This window comes from Podarcis melisellensis, assembly GCF_964234715.1.
Source record: "Podarcis melisellensis genome assembly, chromosome: 14".
Taxonomy (NCBI): domain Eukaryota; kingdom Metazoa; phylum Chordata; class Lepidosauria; order Squamata; family Lacertidae; genus Podarcis; species Podarcis melisellensis.
The window spans coordinates 39879098-39900227 of record NC_138546.1 but is presented as its reverse complement, the minus strand read 5'-3'; the positions used below and the strand labels follow the sequence as shown (position 1 = coordinate 39900227).

Below are 21130 nucleotides of genomic sequence, written 5' to 3'. Positions count from 1 at the left end.
ACAGCAGTTGTTCACACTCCTGTAACACTTCTGTGCATATGAAGCTGAACTCCCATTCATTTGATGCTACTCTTACAAAGCGTATTACATTTTCTTTATTTCTTCCGTGTCTGTGGTAGAAATGGGTTTAATGCTCTGTACCTCTGATCACTAGCAGTGATGCCTGACTAGATGCTCTGCAATTAGCACACCTCTTACTGAGTTTTATTTTAATCTATGAACATGAGGGCAAGCCTCATAGACTGCTACCCAAAACACAATTCACTAGGTAGCAGATCTCATTGAATACAATGGGACTTCTGACTAAACATTCATTGGATTGTACTAGCAGCAACCTTCCCCCCTCTTTTTGCCTCATGTCTAACATCCCTTCAGGTCATATCCAGCACCTCTTCTAGGAATTCTTCTTGAATGATTTGCTAATTCAATTAATTCAGTGAGGAAAGTTAATATCCACGGTGGTCACAATTACTGGTTCTTTAAAGCATTTATTAGCAGCTAAAGAATTCTAATAACATTCCGCCTTTATAAAAGAGTGCATTAAAACTCATTCCAAATCAACACTCCTCTTTCAGGCCACAGGGAAGCCATTATTCACAGACCCCTCATCCTTCACCCTGATTATTCCCAATTCTCTTCCAGCTCCCTGACATGTTGAGCTCTACAAATACAGCTCCAGGAGGACCACAAGCAAACCCACCGCAACAAGCAAGAATACACATGCTTCCCTTAAAGGTAAAGGGACCCCTGACCATTAGGTCCAGTCATGACCGACTCTGGGGTTGTGGTGCTCATCTCGCTTTATTGGCTGAGGGAGCCAGCGTACAGCCACATATAATTAATTTATTTCAAGCCTGTACATGGAAAATCTGCCCCACCTATTACTTCCCCCTTGCACTTCACGGCCTTCAGACACTGCTGACTGCTGGGGGGGGGCACCCTTCATCTCTGTACTGATGTATACATAACTGTCAAACTAGGATAAAGGTAAAGGTAAAGGGACCCTTGACCATTAGGTCCAGTAATAGCCGACTCTGGAGTTGCGGCGCTCATCTCGCTTTATTGGCCGAGGGAGCCAGCGTACAGCTTCTGGGTCATGTGGTCAGCATGACTAAGCCACTTCTGGCAAACCAGAGCAGGGCACAGAAACACAATTAACTTCCCACCGGAGCGGTACCTATTTATCTACTTGCACTTTGACGTGCTTTCGAACTGCTAGGTTGGCAGGAGCAGGGACCGAGCAACGGGAGCTTACCCCGTTGTGGGGATTCGAACCGCCGACCTTCTGATCAGCAAGTCCTAGGCTCTGTGGTTTAACCCACAGTGCCACCCGCGTCCCTTGTGCTTCCCTTACTTCTGTATAAATTATGGGGTTGTAAAGGAAAGCCAGTATCTCTGCTTGGTGTTTCTTCCCATGCCCAGCTACTCTATACACAAGGAAGGAAGGCAGAAGCAGCAATACACACAAAGGTACAATAGCCACTGTGCCATGGTCATGTTGCTCAAGGAACACTACCCCCGGTAGTGTTACATCTGTGTTGCAACTCTCGGGCGATAAGCAGGTGGTCTGGAACTTCACTAAACCCCGATTCCTGCCCATGTTGTGTGAGTTTACTCTGAGAAAGGAAAGAAGGAGTAACTAAATAAATCAGTTCTTCGGAACTTTTTCCAGTACCGTCGGTGGCTTTGCATACCTTTGAAAAATGGCTTTCCGTTTATAATCTCTCCTCTGGTAGAAAACCCAGGTCCTCTTGGGCAAAGGGCTTCATATTCAGGCGTTCCCTTCTCAGGGCATTCATCACATTCGGGGCCCCAGGCTGCACCAACAGAACAGCAGCAGGCATCCTGGCGATGCCGCCCTCCTATTGGTTTTGTGCAGTCTTCGTCATCGTGATCCAAGTAACACGACTCTAAGCGGATATCTGTTGAGGGTGGTTTTTTAAAAAAAGCCATCAATAGATGGGAAATAAGCAGTTGCAGCATCAGCGCAGCAGAGCCCAACCACTAAGGAAATGTTACAATATGGAAACCCAGCCTAATACGCAGTGTCATATGGAGAGAGAAACAGGGAGTCCATATAAGGCAGACTGCCCTGAAGGGATGTCTCCATTTTCCTTCCACCATGGGATCCCTCTTCATAGAGGCTGAAACACACAGTGATACAAGTATGTCACCCTTTCAGCATGACAGTCTTCCCTTTCTAGTATTTTCCTTTTCTCATGAGAGGAAATAGCTGCCATCGACCGTACTGAAAAAGCAAATGGGTGCACTCAACGGCAGCCAGGGCTGTACCCAGTGTTCTGTGTCTACAAGTGGTTGGGTTCTCATGCAAGTGGAAGGGTGCATATTAATGTTGCACAACAGACGGATCCAATACAACAGTTGCCCCATTGCGCAACGGATTGTGTCATCTATTGTACAACAGAGTAACCAGCAGAACAACTTCACCACTAAGTGACTTAAACACTGGCTACAACCCACAAAGCCTGCCTTTTACCCCAATGGAACCCAGTTTCCTAAGGCTGAGTGGGGTTTCCCTTTCATCTTTCCCTTCCGAAACCCTTGCCTGGTGGGCAATGGGACCCTGGGGAGGCAAGTATCACATTCCAAGAACTCTCGGGATGCACTGCTAGGCGTGTTCAAAATGAAATGCACTCATCACGTGGCTTCATAGCACCCAGCAGTCAAGGGGTCCCCTAGAAGGCCAGCATGTCATTCAAGATTTGACATCTTTCCGCAGGGCCTGCAAGACAGAGCTGTTCTGCCCAGCCTTTGGGCTAGACTAAGTCTAAACCCCCCCCCCATTTATTTATTTATTTATTTTTATTTTGATGGAACCCCTTATATGGGATTTGTATATAAATTTTCCCTCGCCTCTTTTTGCTGACCCATGTAGGACCAGCATGGATAGTTGGCCCCGGTGAATATTTGATGTTTTCTCCCCTTATGGCTTTGATCTATAGGCTACCACTAAAACGAGGCTGCATTTTAAGCTGCATTTTAAACTGTATTCTAACTTATATTTTAATCAACCATTTTTGTTTTTAATGTTTTTACTGTATTTATATTCAGTGTTAGCCGCCCTGAGCCTGGTCTTGGCCAGGGATGGGGGAGTATAATTATTATTATTATTATTATTATTGACACATTCAAGACATTTAAAAAGCCATTGAGGGTGCAAAGCAGGGCAGATAGGGGGGCTGGAGGGCCACATTTGGCCCCAAGTGTGAGGGTCCCCACCCATTGGTCTTTTCCTTATATCTGTGCATACAGATTATTTCCTTATGTCTGTGCATACAAAGTAATTGTCCCAGGGGAGTATTCTCTGGTTTACAGAAGAAAATGAATATGTCCCTGCCCAAGCTGAAATCCTGACTAAGCTTTGGAGCCCAGGGTTTTATTCACAGCCTACTAGATTGGAGCAAAAGTCCTCTCATGCTTACCAATACATCTCCGTCCAGTTGCATCCAGAGTCATACCACTGGGACATTGGCAGACAAAGGATCCCAAAGTATTTACACACTGTCCATTTGTGCACACTCCAAGGAACACTTCACACTCATTGATATCTATTGAAACAAAAAGCCGGAAACGCATGCTTTAAAAATGTCTACAAGGCAGAGGAGTGCAATACTTCCATCATACTAACAGTCTCTTCAAGTATGAGAACAACATATTAATTTTGGTTTTGAAGCAGTACGTTTTGGTTAGAAGTGGCTTGATCCAGCTATATCCAAAGCCAAAGGGAAACCGCAAGCTTTACTCTATGGGCTGCACCGTCTCTAAGCAGACTGATTCACAGAGGCAGGAGGAGAATCAGAAAACTCGGGACAGTGGCCACCCCAAGAACCTATGGAATATTTGCATGTGGAAACGATTTGCCTTTCAAGAACTCTGAAATTAACCACGTTTTCCCATAGACAGAATTAACTTCATTTCCCTGCATCTAAGGGATTGCTTTGTCTTAAAAAACAAACGTCAACCACAGTAGACAGAAGGTTGCGGGTGGCCACAGGAAGGATAACAATTAAAAAAGAAAAAAATTAAGTAAGGAAGAGCTTTGTTATTGGACACAGTGACTCTGGAGGAAGAAAGCATAGGAAGTTGCCTTATACTGAGTCAGACCATTGGGTCCATCTAGCTCAACATTTCCAGGGCTTCAACCAGAAGACCCTTCTAGCCCTACCTGGTGGTATCAGAGATTGAACCTGGAACCTTTAGCATGCAAAGCGAATTGCCTACCACTGAACTATGGCCATTTCCCATTCTGTAGTCAAAGGTACCAAGGTTGATAGATAATGACATGGTCAGGTGCTGCGTAACCAAGCCATTGGGATGGTGGTGAAATAGTTTTGTTTTGTTTTTAATAAAAGCTTTGGTAATAGTAGAGTTGTTGACTTTTCAACCCACCACTATAATTTTAATGACAGCTTGATGTGCAGTTATTAGCAAGGGACAATACAAACAAGCAGGTTGAAAGCACTACCTGTTGCTCCAGAGCATCAAGCTGCTGTTAAAAGAACAACAGCAGGACAAGTCAAGTTTGGGTTTTTTGCACAGCAGGCAAGCCATAGGAACCGGCAGCCTCGAGGAAAGATCTTCTTGAATTGCCTCTGAAAAAATGCTTAAACCAATTGAAATACTATGGGGTTCCATCCACATGTCAGAAAGCAGTGGGAAGTGTATCAGATATATTTGGGTGCTGGAAAATATGCTGGATCGATCAATATGAAATTACTGCAAGTTATATGTGAGAAAATCCTGTGGCCACTATCTTGGAAAAATAACTTTCCATCTCTCAGCACTCAAACATGTTCTTGTGATTTGGAATAGGTGGGGCAACATCTCTCTTGAGATCATATAAGCTATGTACAGTGGATCTGTGGTAGAAACGTTTCCAAGATATTTAGTAATTATTTGGAGAGAGAGAGAGAGAAAAGGGACAAGTTTGAGGGAGGGAGATAAATTTGTTCCTCCTTGCTTTTCTTTTTTTAAAAAATAAAATAAAAGCTATTAGAAGACACATATGGGAATAATTTGTTTTTCAAATATTTCAGCTGCTCTGTCATGTCAGGTTGCACTAGTCACCATGACCCAATACAGTATGAAACCACTGGAACTTCGAGAAGAGGAATAATGGGCAAGATTCTTGCTGTCATTGAGATACCTTGTGCTCAACCAGTAGCTATGGGTACTCATCACAGTCTCCAACAGTGATGGCACAAGTAAGGGAAAGGTGCCATAGGTCGGGACAAAGAGCTCCACCAAAGGGGAAGACATCATGGAGGAGACATGTATACAGCATCTCTTTAACTGCCTTAGACATCCACCTCTCATCACAGCGGGTCTCAGCTGATGGGAGGGGGTCTGGGCTTAATCCTGCTGGGCACTGCTTTGAGGGACATGCTAGCAAAGCAGACTGCTACAAAGAGCAGTACTGAAGCCTCCACTCATCAGCTGGTGAGTGGAGAGTTCAATCCTGCGAGGAATGCGCTGGCAAAGCAGAGGCCTAGCCCTAGTCCACAGGGCAACCTTGACAGGTGGGTGGTCCACTTGACAGGTGTGTGGGATAACACCCCTTTTCAGTCACCTGAGATGAGTGGTGCTACCCACCTGACAAATTCGCCCTGTGGGGTGCAGGGAATTAAAGTTCTGGCTTGCTGGACCATACAAGATTCCCCACCAGTGCCTTCTTAGCCTTTCTCATGACTGCTTTCCATGCCTCTATCACACCGGTCTTTTTATCAGTTCACTTCTTCAGTGAGCATTTCCGCTTCATCTCCTATTCCCCAACTGCTGGTGTAATTGCCATGGGACCTTGTTCACCTTGATGGCTTCTCCTAGATCCCAGTGCATATCTGTTTTTCATAGATCTCAAGGGTTATTTGCCAGCTCTCCCCCACTTCTCTCCCCAACTCCCAGTGCAGTAATACTTTCATATCACATGCATTAGGCGAAGGGCAGTCTACAGCCTGATTCTATGGGTGCATGCAAACCATTGGTCACACAACACACCCTAGATATTTTTGCAGCCCTAGGTGTTACACCACAGCTTCTCACATCAAACCCTTCTCCTCTGAAGCTATTTGAGAAATGGATGGTTGCTACTCTTGCAGGAAGAGAAGGGCATGGAGGTGCGCATGATCACATCTTTATGGAGACTGCATGGCCATCAGTTTCATTTCCAGTTCCATGAATTAACTTGCTAGTATTCATTGATGTCAATGGGGTTTAAGCAGCCTTTGTAAACCTGAAAAGTTTCTAAGTAGGGTTGTGTGTTGCAGGTCCTGTACCATGCATGCAAAAGAATATGAGGATCATGCACATGGGCATATACAAGTCCCAACAACCAGCTGATTGCTGGAGCTCCCATAGCTCCATGAGTGGCATTATGCCCAATGATCATCTGCATGGACAAAACCAGGTAATTGCAGTGTTAGGCTGCCCACCTGTCAAATTTGGTTCACAGGAGAGCTGGACAAGATAAGGATCCTGCCTACCAGGCCAGATCTAATTCCTCATCCTAGCTCTAAAGATTTGTTAGGTACTGTGATCTTCCTTAGCAATGTGAGAAACGGCACCGAAATTTTTTGTTTCTCACTAACATGTTTCCAGTTCCAGAGCAATAATACATACCTTCACACTGTGTTCCTCTTACCCTGGAGAATCCCCTTGGACAGTTTGGATCTATAAAAGAGAAGCAAAGAACATTGTAGTCCAAAGCTCAAATTTCTTTCACTGAATATGAAACTGCATCTGAAACACAGATCAGACCTTTTCTGCATGGAAACTTCCAAAATAACAACAATTAAATGAGCAATAACAGTTAAAGGAAGGGGCTGCAGCATGACTAAGGGACACAACAGTGATTCTTAGTGTAATATTAAGCATATATAGTCATAAGTAAGTCTCGCTTTGTTCTCTTTTGACAATTAGTGCTCTAATAAAAAGTTAAGACTAAACCCACTTATTACACAGTATTTATGTGGTATGTTTGCTTAAGGCCCCTTTGTACATTACAAAATTATCATGTATGCAATGTATATGTTAGGGGTAATGTAAGCTGAGCAGGTAATGTGTATAACAACCTGTCACGGTACACATCCACCCATGGAAAACTGTGCACACTTCATCGATAAAATATACATAATCTCCCACTAGTCTTTGGGAATGTGCAAGACCCTTGGAGTCCCTTCCAACCCTATGAATATTTTACATTCTGCAGCCATTCTGCATAATGTGCACCATTCACTCTTCCTGGAGAGATAATGTGCACATTTTCTGCAAGGCCTGTTGAATGTGCACAAGGGCTGGTTGTTAGGCACATTTAACCACTCGACTTACATTTCCCTTAACATATTGCTGTAAGTTTTGTTTGCCAGAGTTTGTGGGTGCAAGGTTACCCATAATTTCCAGTTTTAATAACTGTTATAATTTAATCTAGGTTTCGGGAGTTGAATTGCAAACACTGAACTCCCAGATCCAGTAGGGGTTCAAGCTGTAAATAACACAGGACAGCTTCCTCATGAGGTAATCTCCTGAAGATGGCCGAGTCATTAATCTAACAAAAAATGAGCCATCAAGACATTCAGTGCCAGACAGCAAGGAGGGAGGGGGGAGCCCTTTCTCCAGCTGTGTGTTAGTGGACATAGACAAAAAAGGTTTAACTTTTCCATTTGGATTATGTAGGCTAGAGAGGAATAGTTTCACTGGGCTAGTGGCAATAAGGAGGAAAAAGGAGAACAAAGAGCACCATGTAGGCTCAGGGGAACAGGTGGTAATAAAGAGACACCGAGCACAACTGGTTTCTCTGTTCTTAGACCCAAGTCTGCTGCACCTATGGGAGAAGCAAGTGAGCCTCTTGTAGTATAATGTGTTGAATTTCTCCATCTAGACTCAGGCTGTATATATGTGCAAATAAACCATGTATCATAAAGACACCACAGTCTCCACTTTGCCTCATCATCCAAAAGGAAACACAGGCCCTGGGTAAAGCATGCCTGCAACCTCTGGAATCTCACATCGTTTGTGAAGATTGAGGTGGTCTGCAACAATATATACTAAATATTGCAGTGTGTTCTGTAAAGTGTGACAGTAATGCACATCCCCTTTTAATCACAATTAATATAATCATGCTAGGAATTAATATAGACCCTTAGAGAGAGATCTCTCAATCAAGCTGCAGTTTAAGCAATTGAGTTGAGCCACTAAAATGAAAGAGGCAGAGCTGGAAGGCTCCAAGCTTCCTAGTACTTTCCTGCTAAGCAAACATTTGTAAAACGCTTTGAGGTGTTTTACAATCAAGCAGTGTATAAGTTTTATGAAACAAATAATGCATTTAGCATGAACTATACCAGGACATCTGACCCAGACTCTTATGGGATCTTCCAAGGGGGATATTAAAGCACCCAGGGTTTCTTGGAAGATGATCAATAGCAGAAAACAAGCTTTCTTGAAAGACAGCCCAACATTAGCATACTTCTCCAGAAATGTGCAGCTGCAAGAGGGTGTGATTTAGGATGCACACTCAGTTCAAACAGATCAATAGTGCCCTGCATGAAGTATAGTACATGTACCCAAACTCCTCTGGAATGTACCTGGGTTCCATAATAAACAGACATTCCAGGGACTGAGGCAGATGAGCTGATCAGAAAAGGGTACTTCATCAGCAGAAAGCTTCAGGAAGACTCAGCATTTCTGATGAGGCATATGCTGGGGTTCTAGTCGCATACCCTCACCCAGCAATCCTTCCTCCTAAACCAAGATTTCTTGGGTGATTTTGCCAGAGTTCATAATCCAAGTGTTAAGAATACTAACTTGTGCAGTTCATAATGTTCAGGTGCATCCCACTCACCCCCAAAAGAATTATCTGAAAAAGCTTGTAAAAACAATTCTGAAACCAGCAGACAGGAGCAAAGCCATCATTAGATGCACTGCTGACTTTTAAGTGATGAGGGGAAGATATTCTGTGTGAGCTCAAAGCCATTACTGCTATCATATTTTCTAGGGCTTTGTCATGTCATGAAAGTGAGGGCTCAGCTTGAACCCCACCTAGCAAATGACCATCCAGCCACCGCCCCCCCCTTTAAAACACCCGGAGGTGATTTTGCCCTTTCTATTGGATGCTTTCTTCTAATGCTCCAAATAATAATTTGCCAAGGACACAGCAAAATGGTCTTACCTCGTTCACATGGAACACAGGGACTACCCCAAGCAGCACCCAGCGAGGAACAACACTGAGATTTCAGAGTGGCCCCGTTGATATTGATCTCACACCTGCCGTTCACTATGGTCTGCCAACACGTGCCTTTAACAGTCTCTGCAAAGGTAAATAAAAATAAAACAAGATGTTGCCATTTAGCATTGTATGACTATTCAAATATCTTTACCCAGGGTGAGTGAATACTTGTGAAAACTAGCTCAGTTATCCTCATAAAAAACAACCCAGGAAGACAGATTGAGCTGGTGCCAAACATTTTCCTCTGCTTTCCTTTGGACCACATCAGCAAGACAGAGATAGGGGTCTTGTCCTCTGGGCAGCCCAGGACCTCCAAGCACACTGCCCAGGCTTGCACCCCGGGGAGTTCACTTCGGTGCTGCTAACTCAGCAGTTTGATTTCACCCCTTGAGGCTCACTCCATTGTCTCTGAAGACAGACAGGTGCCAACATTGTTGCCAACACCCTCCAGTCTTTTAGTCTGGAGCTTCCTTATTGCTTTTGAGAAGATAAAATCAGCTCCTGTCTTCAGAGCCGTCTTTCCCATAGGGCTTAGTGGTGCGTTGTGCCAGGGTGCCGGCCGCTCTGGGAGAGTGATCCCCGCAGAGGCTTAGGATGGAAGCTGCGCCACGCCAACTATATGGCTGGCGAGTATGCAGCTTCCCTCCCAAGCCTATGCGGGGATTGTCCTCCCACAGTGGTATGGGGGAGAGTTGCGCCACCTCCATGGCTGGCAGTGCGCAGCTTCACCCCTCCGTGGTAATTTGGGGGCACTGGGTGGGATATTTGCACCCTGGCGCCACATCTGCTAAAGACGGCCCTGTCTGTCTTTTCCCATCTTCCTCCAGTACTACAGGCAGGAGGCCTCTGAATACCAGGTGCTGGGGATTATGAGCAAGGAGCCTGTTATTTCACTCAGGCTGCCTGTGGGTTGCTAGACTAGGGGGACCTTTGGCCTGATGCCACCACACCCAGCTACCTGCCATCTATTCCCAAACCACAGCAACTTTATAAAGTTGCCACCTCTTCTCCTTCCAGCTCAGAATGTCAGGTCAGTCTTTCATTATCTGCTGATTCGCTACAATACCTTCTCTGCAATTTTTAATGCAATGTGAAAGGATACTCTATAGACACTTTTTAATATGCTCAAGTAAACAGTGAAGCAATGATTCAAATACTCTTAAATTTATTTCACTTCTATTTCATGGTTATTCTCAAAAGCTTCCTGAAAACTGAATAAGATATATGTATGTCAATTGTAAGAAAAATATTTTCTAGCCAATAAAGACAGCTCAGAAGAAGAAGTTACCAATGCAGATGGTTTTTGTTTGATCCAAAGTACTTTCGGGGGAACATTCACAGGCAAAAGAGCCAGGAATATTTTTGCACACGCCATTAATACAGGGGCTGGATTCACACTCATCAATATCTAGAAGAGAAACAGTGAGAATTAGTGACCAGCAAAGCTTCAGATTGCTCCTTTCTGTCTGGTCATCTAGAAACAAAAGGATTCTCTTGCTGAATCAGAGATTTGTAGATTGCGGCTAGGAATCCACAATCCACCTGCAGCAATCCCACCATCTGTCATAGAATTTGTCTCCTACACCCTCAAGCCGCATTTATTTACAGTGGTGCCCCGCAAGACGAACGCCTCGCAAGACGAAAAACCCGCTAGACGAAAGGGTTTTTCCGTTTTGGAGGCGCTTCGCAAAACGAATTTCCCTATGGGGTTGCTTCACAAGACAAAAAAATCTTGCATCCCCCGGCGGGGTTTTTTTGCTTTTTTCGCTCTTTCCCTAAGCCTCTAAGCCGCTTATCAGCTGTTCCGCTGATAAGCCGCTTAACAGCTGATCGCTGGAAGCCGCTTGACAGCTGTAGCGCTAATCCGCTAAGCTGTCAATGGGCTTGCTTCGCAAGACGAAAAAACCGCTAGACGAAGAGAATCGCGGAATGGATTAATTTCGTCTAGCGAGGCACCACTGTATTTCACAACATTTGATTCTAAGGAAACCTCTAGGTGGTTTATAAAAATATAAAAGCATTAAAATGATCAATAAAAGACAATTAAAAGCTGATTCTCAAAAACATTCAAAAATGATCAAATGTAGCAAAAAGAAATCAAAACACATGCCAGCACTCTATGTGCATGTACAGTATAGACTTGCCAACACAAAAAATGTTTTATGCAGGTGCCAAAAAGATTACATCAAAGGCTTCTGCCTGATGTCAATAGGATGTCAAAGTGCAGTGCTGATATACTAAAATATTGATTTCTTACAAGTGCAGAACAAGTATTGTGCAGCTCCGGTAGGAGTTACAGTTCTGCAAATTGAAGTGAGCATACAAGAGGGTAAGGTAATCCTGCAAGTAAAATGGTCCCATTGCTCCAATTTACTGTATAGGTTTCAACTTGTACTTAGGGTAGCCTGAAAACACAGAAGCACCATGCACATGCCAAGGTACACGTAGGACCAAGGCACCTGTGTACCATAAAAAAATAACCCTATAAATTCAAACTTTACTTTATGCATACAGTAAAAATGCAAATCTATGCACTCTTCACACACAGTCCACTGCCTACCCCAAAGTTTCAAGGGACCTTGCTTTAGTCGTTCCAGCAAGAATCCTACAAGGCTGGTCACAGCTGTTCTCATTTAAAACTGGGGGGCCAAGGCTGAAGGACAGCAATGTGCTCATTGGTGCCCACTGAGTCCAGTAGACTTCTGGGATGTGAAACCAGATCTTCCCATTCCCCGGGATCACTGAACACCTAGCTGCAGCTAAATTCCCACCCAAAATATCCTTTGGGAATGCAGATTATATATCCCCACCCCCGAGTGTAATACACAAAGTCAAAAGTCTCCTGGCATACTTATAAAAATACAACAGTTCCAGTCTGCCTTAAATGGAATTCATCCCTAATGTTGGCAAATAAGCCCACATTTTATTTGATCCAAATATAACTCCAGAGATAGGGTGATTTAAAAAAATAATAATCCGATGCCCAGAATAGCTATAACATAAAGGGATGTTTTCAGTTACCTTCACATGTTTGTTGATCAGGCTTGTACACATATCCCTTAGGGCATGTGCAAGTGAAGCTTCCAGGGGTGTTTCTGCATTGCCCATTGTCACAAAGCAGCGGGTTCAAGGAGCACTCATCGATGTCTGCAAAAACAATTAAGAGTGTCATCAGAGAGACTAAATAAGATTTTGTTCTCATGGGAAGCTATAAAAGAAAACTTTTTTTTTTTACAAGCAGATATGTTTCACTGATGGGGATGTTTCCCTTTGTTCCGTAAGAGAAAGTTGAATATTAAATCACCGGAAAAGGAACAAGTATCAGGACTTTTAGTGGTTTACAGCACTAGTTCCCAAACTTCCCACCTCTGGCAGGAAAATTTATATTTCCCTGTAATGAAAAGCAGCGACAAGAAAATCTGCGCCATCAAAAGGGAATTGCATAATAAGTGTATTTTTCTTTCCCAATGTCATCATGCTTTCTAACACCATATGGAAGATATGCAATCATTGGGTCAGCTGAACACTGGAATATAGTCTTCCCAAGGCCAAATCAATCTCTGCCCCCTATCAAAGTAGGATGTTTATAGTTCCACCTGAAAAGGTAGGGGATGGCATTCTACTCCAATTCAGGCACCAAGTTTAAATTAAATGGAACATATGGTTCTCTTCAGTCTACACCACCCTGTTTGCTGTTGGATTCCAAGTCCCATCAGACCCAGCCAGCACGCCCCACGGTCAAGGATGGCAGGAGTTGCAAGCCAAAAACATCTGGAGGGCCAAAGGTTCCCAATACCTGCTCTAGATGTTTCTGACTACATCTCCCCTCATTCCTGACTTGGCCATGTGGGTTGGAGCTGATGGGAGTTAGAATCTAAAACATCTGGAGGGCCCTAGGTTGGGTAACACTGGGCTACACTAACTTCTGTTTTGGAGCAAAGACATCCATGTGGACAGACACTGAAAAACACACAGAGAAAGAAACATCTAAAGGGGTACATAATGATTACATTGGTGCTAGTTCACTATTTCTTGTATTCAATAATTGGGGGGCGTTTCTGGCTCAGGAAGTGTTGTCTCTGAGAGGCTCAGTTAATGGATAAAAAAATCAATGGGACCAACAATGAGGAGAAATCAGAATATTTAAGGCTGTGGTTCCCAACGTGAGGCATACGCCCCACAGGGGGGCAATTTGATTTTTAAGGGGGCAATTTGAGAATGACCAAGTGAATGACCTTTTAGACTTCCTCCATGTGAATAGGAGTTCACTTTTTGAGTAATAAGAATTATACGTCAGGGGGCGCATCAGGATTTTAGAGGTGCTTAGGTGGGGCATGGCCAAACAGGTTGGGAACCACTGATCTAGAGAGAGACCACATTCCTTTGCCTTTCACTGTGATTATTGAATAAACTAACTGGTAAGAACTCTTTTTTTAAATCTGCTTCTTTGCTGCTACTTAGGTGGGGCATGGCCAAAAAAAGGTTGGGAACCACTGATTTAAGGCATAAATGCCAGCTTGTAGGGTAGTCAGCAATCAGTTTGGGAAGAGTGTAGCCATAACATCACAGGTGCTGCAAAAAAAAGTATTAAACCAAAACAGAGGAAATGGAAAGGGGAACAAAAGGTTGACCAATCCGACACACTATCCAAGAACAGGACATGACAGCCTGCATCTCCTTTCCATGTCAGTCCATGCAATTCAGACCACAGTGTGGCTTCAGGAACAGAGCAGGTGCGCCACAGAAAAGGGCCTGCAAATGTAACAGCAGCAGGCGGCTGAAGCAAGAGTCTAAACCAGGCACCCCCAAACTTGGCCCTCTGGATGTTTTGGGACTACAATTCCCATCATCCCTGACCACTGGTCCTGTTAGCTAGGGATCATGGGAGTTGTAATCCCAAAACATCTGGAGGGCTGAGTTTGGGGATGCCTGAGTCTAAACCTGGGGTCAGCAAATTTACCACGCCTCAGGCTTGTGTCTCCAGCGCCAATCGCCCAGTGGGCTGGAGGCCGGGAGAGCGCGTGCCCATACGCGTGCGCACATGCTATTTCTGGCGCACTTCTCGGTCAGAGGAGCACCGAAAATAGCTTGTGCACATGTGCATATGCCTCCTCAGACCCAGATGTGCACCAGAAATAACGCTTGCACATGTGCAAATAACATGCATGTGAAATAACGCTTGTGCATGTGCACAAGCTATTTCTGGTGCTCCTTCAACCCGGAAGTGGGCTGCCATGCAGCACAGCGCCGGTAAGAGCGGGCAGCAGCAGGCGGTAGGGGTCACCGCGAGCCAGATAAACGAGTCCCTCGGGCCTTATCTGGCCTGCGGAACTTAGTTTGGGGACCTGTGGTCCTAACCATAGGGATCTGTCTTATGCTGAATCAGACCCACCACTTCATCTAGCTCTGTGCTGCTTACACAGACTGTCAGCAGCTCTGTAGGGTTTCTTTTTTATTATTATTTTTTAAAAAATCTTTATTAAACATATTTCACAAAATTATACAACAATATACTATATTACAATTTATATCCCATCCCATACAAACATTTTTTTTAGAAAAAGAATACAAGAAATTTAAAAAGACCTAAAGTAGACTTCTGAATATTCTCAAAAAACCTGCATTACACTTGTTATATTTTACACATTATCATACTATTATATTATTTTCACAAATATTTTTGATAAAGAAATTAAAAAAGAAAAGAAAAACTGGCTCTCCAGGGTTTCACAAAGTGAATGTCTCACAGCCCTACCTGGAGATGGAAGGGGTTGACCCTGAGACTGTCTGCATGAAGCAAAGATGACCTACCACTCAGCTATACCCTTCCCAAACATTCAGGATCCCTCCAGCCTATTTTACATGGGGGAACCCTCCAAAATATGGCAATTGAATTAGTATCTGGCCATCTGTTAACTAGGAAGACAGGATTACAAAGATGGGAAAGAAGCTAGCTAAAATACCAGGAAGAAACAAGATAGGCAAATCAGAAACGCTAGATGGAACTAAAGCAGAACAATGAGGCACCATACAGGAATGTGTTAGATAGTAAGATAGGAAACCTTCATACCTAAGCAGTTTTTCCCGGATGAATCCACTTCGTACCCAAAATTACAGATGCATTTGTAGGTTCCGCGCAGGTTTTCACATATTCCATTGGGGCAAATGTCAGGATCCAGTGCGCATTCATTGATATCTAGAAAACGGAAGGCGTCAAGATTATTATTTTTCAGCCTGATGGAGGATCATTTTCTTTAGTCCGTATTTTTAAGCAAACTGGCCCTAATTTGTATTCCACTCTACTCCCACCCGGACCAACATATGGCTCAGAATTCACACTTCTCCAAATTGTGTACTCCATTTCTTGGCTCAAAACAGATATCAAAGGTGGCATACATACTTCTCCCCCTTTCTTCTTTTAGCCTCACAACAACCCTGTGATGTAGGTGAGGATGAGAGACAGGCCCAAAGTCACCCACTGGACTTAGAGTGGGGATTTGAATCCTAGTCTACAGATCCTAGACTAGCACCCTAACCACTACTCAACACCAGCTCTCTTTTAAATAAATGTTAAAAGGTATTTAAATATCAAGTTTCATGTGTTCTTTAATTCTTAAAAAAACACAGATTAATACTAAAAAGGCAAAGGACTTATGAATAAACCCATGTGAAATTGTGCACATACCCAGAAATAACAGATGAATCTGTCTATCCCTAATTTTTTATTCTTTCAGAACAGTAGGAACATAGGACGCTGTCTTATACTGAGTCATCTAGTCCATTATTGTCTACGCCAGGGTTTCCTAAACTTGAGTCTCCAGCTGTTTTTGGACTGCAATTCCCAGGATCCCTAGCTAGCAGGACCAATGGTTAGGGATGATGGGAATTGTAGTCCAAAACAACTGGAGACCCAAGTTTGGGAAACCCTGGTCTATGCTAACTGGCAGCAAAGATGTTTCCCAGCCCTACCTGGAGAGGATGAGGATTGAACCTGGGACCTTCTGCATGCAAAGCAGATTATCTACCACTGAGCTACGGTCCTTCCCTATTACAATTATTAGTAATCACGTTAGTTTATACAATCCTTTCCTCAAATAATGCCAATACCTACTGGTTTTGCACAACCATACCTGTTCCTGCTGCTGTAATGCCTGGGCCACTGCTACAAAGTGCACGGTACTCCTCTGGGGAGAAAAATAAATCAAATCAAACAACTTAATTTTAAACCCTTTACTACAGGCTTCCTCAAACTCGGCCCTCCAGATGTTTTGAGACTACAATTCCCATCATCCCTGACCACTGGCTAGGGATCATGGGAGTTGTAGGCCAAAAAAATATGGAGGGCTGAGTTTGAGGAAGCTTGCTTTAATAGATGCATTCAGCTCTTTCAAAACAACTGTGTCAGAACAGAGTTTTTATAATACCAATAATCTTTGCTTGAAGTTGGAACTGGTGACCCGGTCTGAAGCTACATTGCGGCTCCCACCTAAATTGAAATCAATCTAGAACAGGTGTGGGAAACCTTTGGCCCGTGGGCCAAATTAAGCCATCTGGACCTCAGAGGTTGGCCTGCCAGCTGTTTTGGACAAAACCACGTCCTCATTTCCCATACTTCAATGTCTAGCCTGGACAGACCCACTCTGTACATTCAAAGCATATGGCTCCCTGCCCTCCAAAGAATCCTGGGAACTGTAGTTTGTTAAGGGCACTGAAAACTGCAGCTCTGAGAGGGGAAATATAGTTCCCAGGATTCTTTTTAAAAATATTTATATATGCAATTGAAAATTTTGCAGTAGATTAAAGTAAATAGAAAAAGGAGCAAAAGAAAACAGATAAGAGCAACAATAACGAAGTAACACTAAAATGTAATTAGAGTTACAAAACTACAGTGGTACCTCGGGTTAATTCGTTCCGGAGGTCCGTTCTTAACCTGAAACTGTTCTTAATCTGAAGCACCACTTTAGCTAATGGGGCCTCCCGCTGTTGCAGCGCCGCCGCCGCATGATTTCTGTTCTCATCCTAAAGCAAAGTTCTTAACCTAAGGTACTATTTCTGGGTTAGCAGAGTCTGTAACCTGAAGTGTATGTAACCTGAAGCGTATGTAACTCTAGGTACCACTGTATATGTAAATAGATATCCCTCATGTATCTACATCAGTTCACGAGTCACTATGGTTCCAATAAATACTTTCCAAATATCATTAAATTTGTCTATACATTATCTTCGCCTAAAAGCGATCTGTTCACAGGTTGCAAGAACTGTCATGTCATCCGTCTAGTTCCCAGGATTCATAGGGGAAGTCATGTGTTTTTAAGTGCATGGCCCTATTCATTCAGAGCAGACATATGAAGTCTTCCTTCCGAGAGCTGCAAGTTCACACCACAATATGCATTTCCTGAAAAAAGCCACTCTTCCAACCCCCTGCCCCACACCCACAACCTGAAAATCAAAAGCTGAAAGCTGTCCTATATTTTACCCTCCATGAGCTGGCATCTTTAACAATAGGAGAGGTGCGCAGAACAGCCCAGAATAAATTGTTTCCACATGTGCAAATGTTCTGTTAAATTAATTCAAATACAAAACAGAAGTTAATGGCATTGGGCCATTTACATTTACAAAACGTTTCAGCTCTACTGTGTAAGTTACAAAGGGGGAGCCGATGGCAGCAGGCGGTGCCGTGAAGACCTTTTCCTGGTCTGATAACTTCCCAGCATTTTTGCTGGTATTTTAACTAACGTGGCCTAGAGTGAAACAGTGGACAACAATTCCTCCTTAAAGCCTGCACATCAGCTAAAGCCAGCTTAATTGGTTTCAAGTGATCTTTATTCTCTGTCTCTGTCTTAAAACTGCCAATTCAAATAAAGGTTAAAAATGCACAAGCTTCTCAAGGTACCTTTTCCTCAAAACCAGTGAGCCAATTTCAGTGCTAGACATTCCAGAATACTGTTTTTCTGAGATATTTGGCCAAGAGGCTACAGTGGGGGGGTTTAAATTTTAAAAAATGCATACAATCTGAACAGAGCTTCCCTTTTTTGTGTGAGAGAGATATCTATAGATAGATGATATAATGCATCCATAACTTACAAGCATAAATATATGTAAATCATTTGGCTTGTTCCATGTTCTGAAAAGAAACTGTAATACCTTGCAATACATTTTTGTTTCTCCCCCTTCCTCTGTTCTCTGATGCATCTAATTTTAGACGGCAAAATCCCTGAGGCAGGGCACTGAGAAGCTTACAATATCTAATCCTTCATAAAGTGCAACACAAATTTATGGATGATTATTATTATTATTATTATTATTATTATTATTATCTGCCATTGGAACAAGATTTGTTGGAAATCTTGCCTAGCGCAATTTGTGCTAACAGAAAAGACTCTTGTCACACATCAGGTTGTGATTTCTCTCCAAAATGAGGCACATATCAGGTTGAGATTTCTCTTCAAACACAGTGAATAAGAAGGCCATAAGCTGGGGAGGTGCAAACATTTTATGCACCTTTAAATGAATGCCAAATTTTATGTCATGAAGATACACAAATTTGAAAGTAAAGAAAAAATATATAAACCACAAAATATGTAGAAATGTACCAAAATAGAATCTGCAATTGACTTTCACTATAGGAATTCATACTATCAAATTCTAAGGAATATTCATTAGAAAAATTCATCGATCATGACTCATGACCTATGCAGTTTCACAAGCAAACAGCTTTCCCCCTCAGCTGCTCAATACACTAAGTAGAGGTTTTTAAAAGTGCACAGCAGTATATAAGTCATGTAAGATTTTTAAAAGGTACCTACTATTAAGACATTATTAGAGTGTGGCCTGCTGTGGCAATTTTGAACACTTTTAAAATTATGACAGAAAGACGCAAATCTAAATCATGTTGTACCTGAACTTTGTGCGGGACAAGGCCGGCAAGGTTCTCCAAATGCATAATCAGTGTTGGCACAACAACATTCTGATTTAGTGACGGCTCCAGATAATGGTTTAACACATTGACCTCTCCTGTATTCACCATAGCATGTGCTTCGCATATGTGTATCTAAATGAGAGACAGAGAGAGAAATAGCCAATAAGATAACCAATTCAACAACAATAATGCCACAGAGTTGTAGAAAAACGCCACACCGCTAAGGCTAGGTTTCATATACTGTTCTACACCTCGCCCCCAGCTTCTCCTCTTCTGCACCGCCCTGTTCCTTTTATTGTCTAAATGCTGAGCTATGGAAAACATTCATTACTGCCAAGCAAATAGGGTTTTTAAAAATATATATTAAAAAAATCCCCCACTGGTCTTAGTTATAATGCATATGTTCTTGAAAAGTATTACTCCAAATGTAACAAGGCAAGTCTGACCAACTTTGGATAATCCCAGCTGCAGAACAAATGAAAAGGCTGTCAAGTAATTTAGCTTAACTTTAGATGCTTCAACCTCTTTGAGATACAACCTCCCTGAAGGCTTCACACTCTGCTTAATAAAACAATTCAGCTTCCTCTCTTTGCACTTTTTAGTCAAGGGCTTAAAATGCAGAGGAAAGTCAGTTTTACTTGGCTAGGGTGTGGTCTGAAGGCGTATGAAGCCACAACCTTGCTGAAACAAAAAGGGCCTCAATGAGTTTCTGCTAGGGAACCACACAAATGCCTCCTCAGGTTCCACGATGATCAAAAAGCAGGATATAACATGTCAAAAATTATGTTGCATAGTACCTATCTTGTTCTGTGTTTGTTAGGAAAGCAGGAGCACATGGTCTTGATCAGGCTTCCTCAACTTTGGCCCTCCAGATGTTTTGGTACTACAGTTCCCATCATCCCTGACCACTGGTCCTGCTAGCTATAGGGATCATGGGAGTTGTAGGCCAAAAACATCTGGAGGGCCAAGGTTGAGGAAGCCTGGTCTTGATGGTCCCCTCATTGTAGAGACTCCCTTCTCACGGAGGCTTACCAAAGACATATCCTAGCGTAACACTTTTCTACCTGAGCTAGTTTATGAGTCACAGACAGATGGCATGTTCTACAACTATTTGTGGTTTTTAATCTATAACTGAATTGTAGCTGCTGGCATAACGAGCTTATCTTACCAACACATACACGCCCATCCAGTCCAACAGCAAGGCCAGGGAGACATTCACATCGGAAGGAGCCTTCAGTATTCACACAGTGCCCATTCATGCATATTCCAGATGTCTCACACTCGTCAATGTCTGCCAAAGAACAGAATAGGTTACATAAGAAATTAAAAATTAAAGCAGTTTTCATTTACTTGATCTGATATGTGCATATTCCATTTTGCTTATTCATAGTGTATCCAGATAAAAGAGAAAAGGGAATTCATTCAATAACTTGTTACTTAGCAAAAGTAACTTAAAACAACATTAGCTCATCCCATGAAACAAAAGCATAATTCAGAGGAAGCTGTCCCATTCTCTGAGCGGGATAATTACAAAACCTCCGAATTGAATGTTCCTCCTTCACAAAGGATATATTTTCATACAATCCCAGGAGAACAATAATCCAAAAATGAATGATACATATGCAAGAAAACTATGGGAGGGAGGAATAAAAACCATTTGGATAGTATTTCACAAGAGGGCAAAAACTCTTAATTGCCAAATCTCTTTTCTATCAAGCTTAAATAGATGCTTGGTTCTCCCAGGACCTGGGAGTGCCTGGCAGACAACACAGGTAGGATCCAACAGGGAGAAGCCTAGAAAGGACATACAGTCCCCTTCTTCGAGGTTTTAGAAATAAGGTTGAAACCTGACAGGAGTCATGCTGAAGTAGGCCTATAATGCGAAGGAATAAATGTGTACCCTGGCCAAAAAAAACCCTCAACAACTATTGAAATATGGCAACCCTATATATACTCTATTGATCACTGTGCTC

The 21130-nt window shown here is 42.9% G+C and overlaps 1 protein-coding gene across 3 annotated transcripts in view; it reads right to left on the bottom strand.

The window, feature by feature from the left end:
* The window catches only part of FBN1 (fibrillin 1), a 206176-nt gene that overhangs the window by 76023 nt on the left and 109023 nt on the right, over positions 1-21130 (bottom strand). For all 3 annotated transcript variants that reach the window (XM_081888327.1, XM_081888325.1, XM_081888326.1), the window contains 10 exons: positions 20326-20448; positions 19137-19289; positions 16369-16422; positions 15309-15434; positions 12260-12385; positions 10527-10646; positions 9182-9319; positions 6637-6687; positions 3444-3569; positions 1695-1922 (listed from right to left, as the gene is read on the bottom strand). In XM_081888327.1, coding sequence (XP_081744453.1) covers positions 1695-1922; positions 3444-3569; positions 6637-6687; positions 9182-9319; positions 10527-10646; positions 12260-12385; positions 15309-15434; positions 16369-16422; positions 19137-19289; positions 20326-20448 — 1245 coding nt within the window. The remainder of the gene's footprint in view (positions 1-1694; positions 1923-3443; positions 3570-6636; positions 6688-9181; positions 9320-10526; positions 10647-12259; positions 12386-15308; positions 15435-16368; positions 16423-19136; positions 19290-20325; positions 20449-21130) is intronic.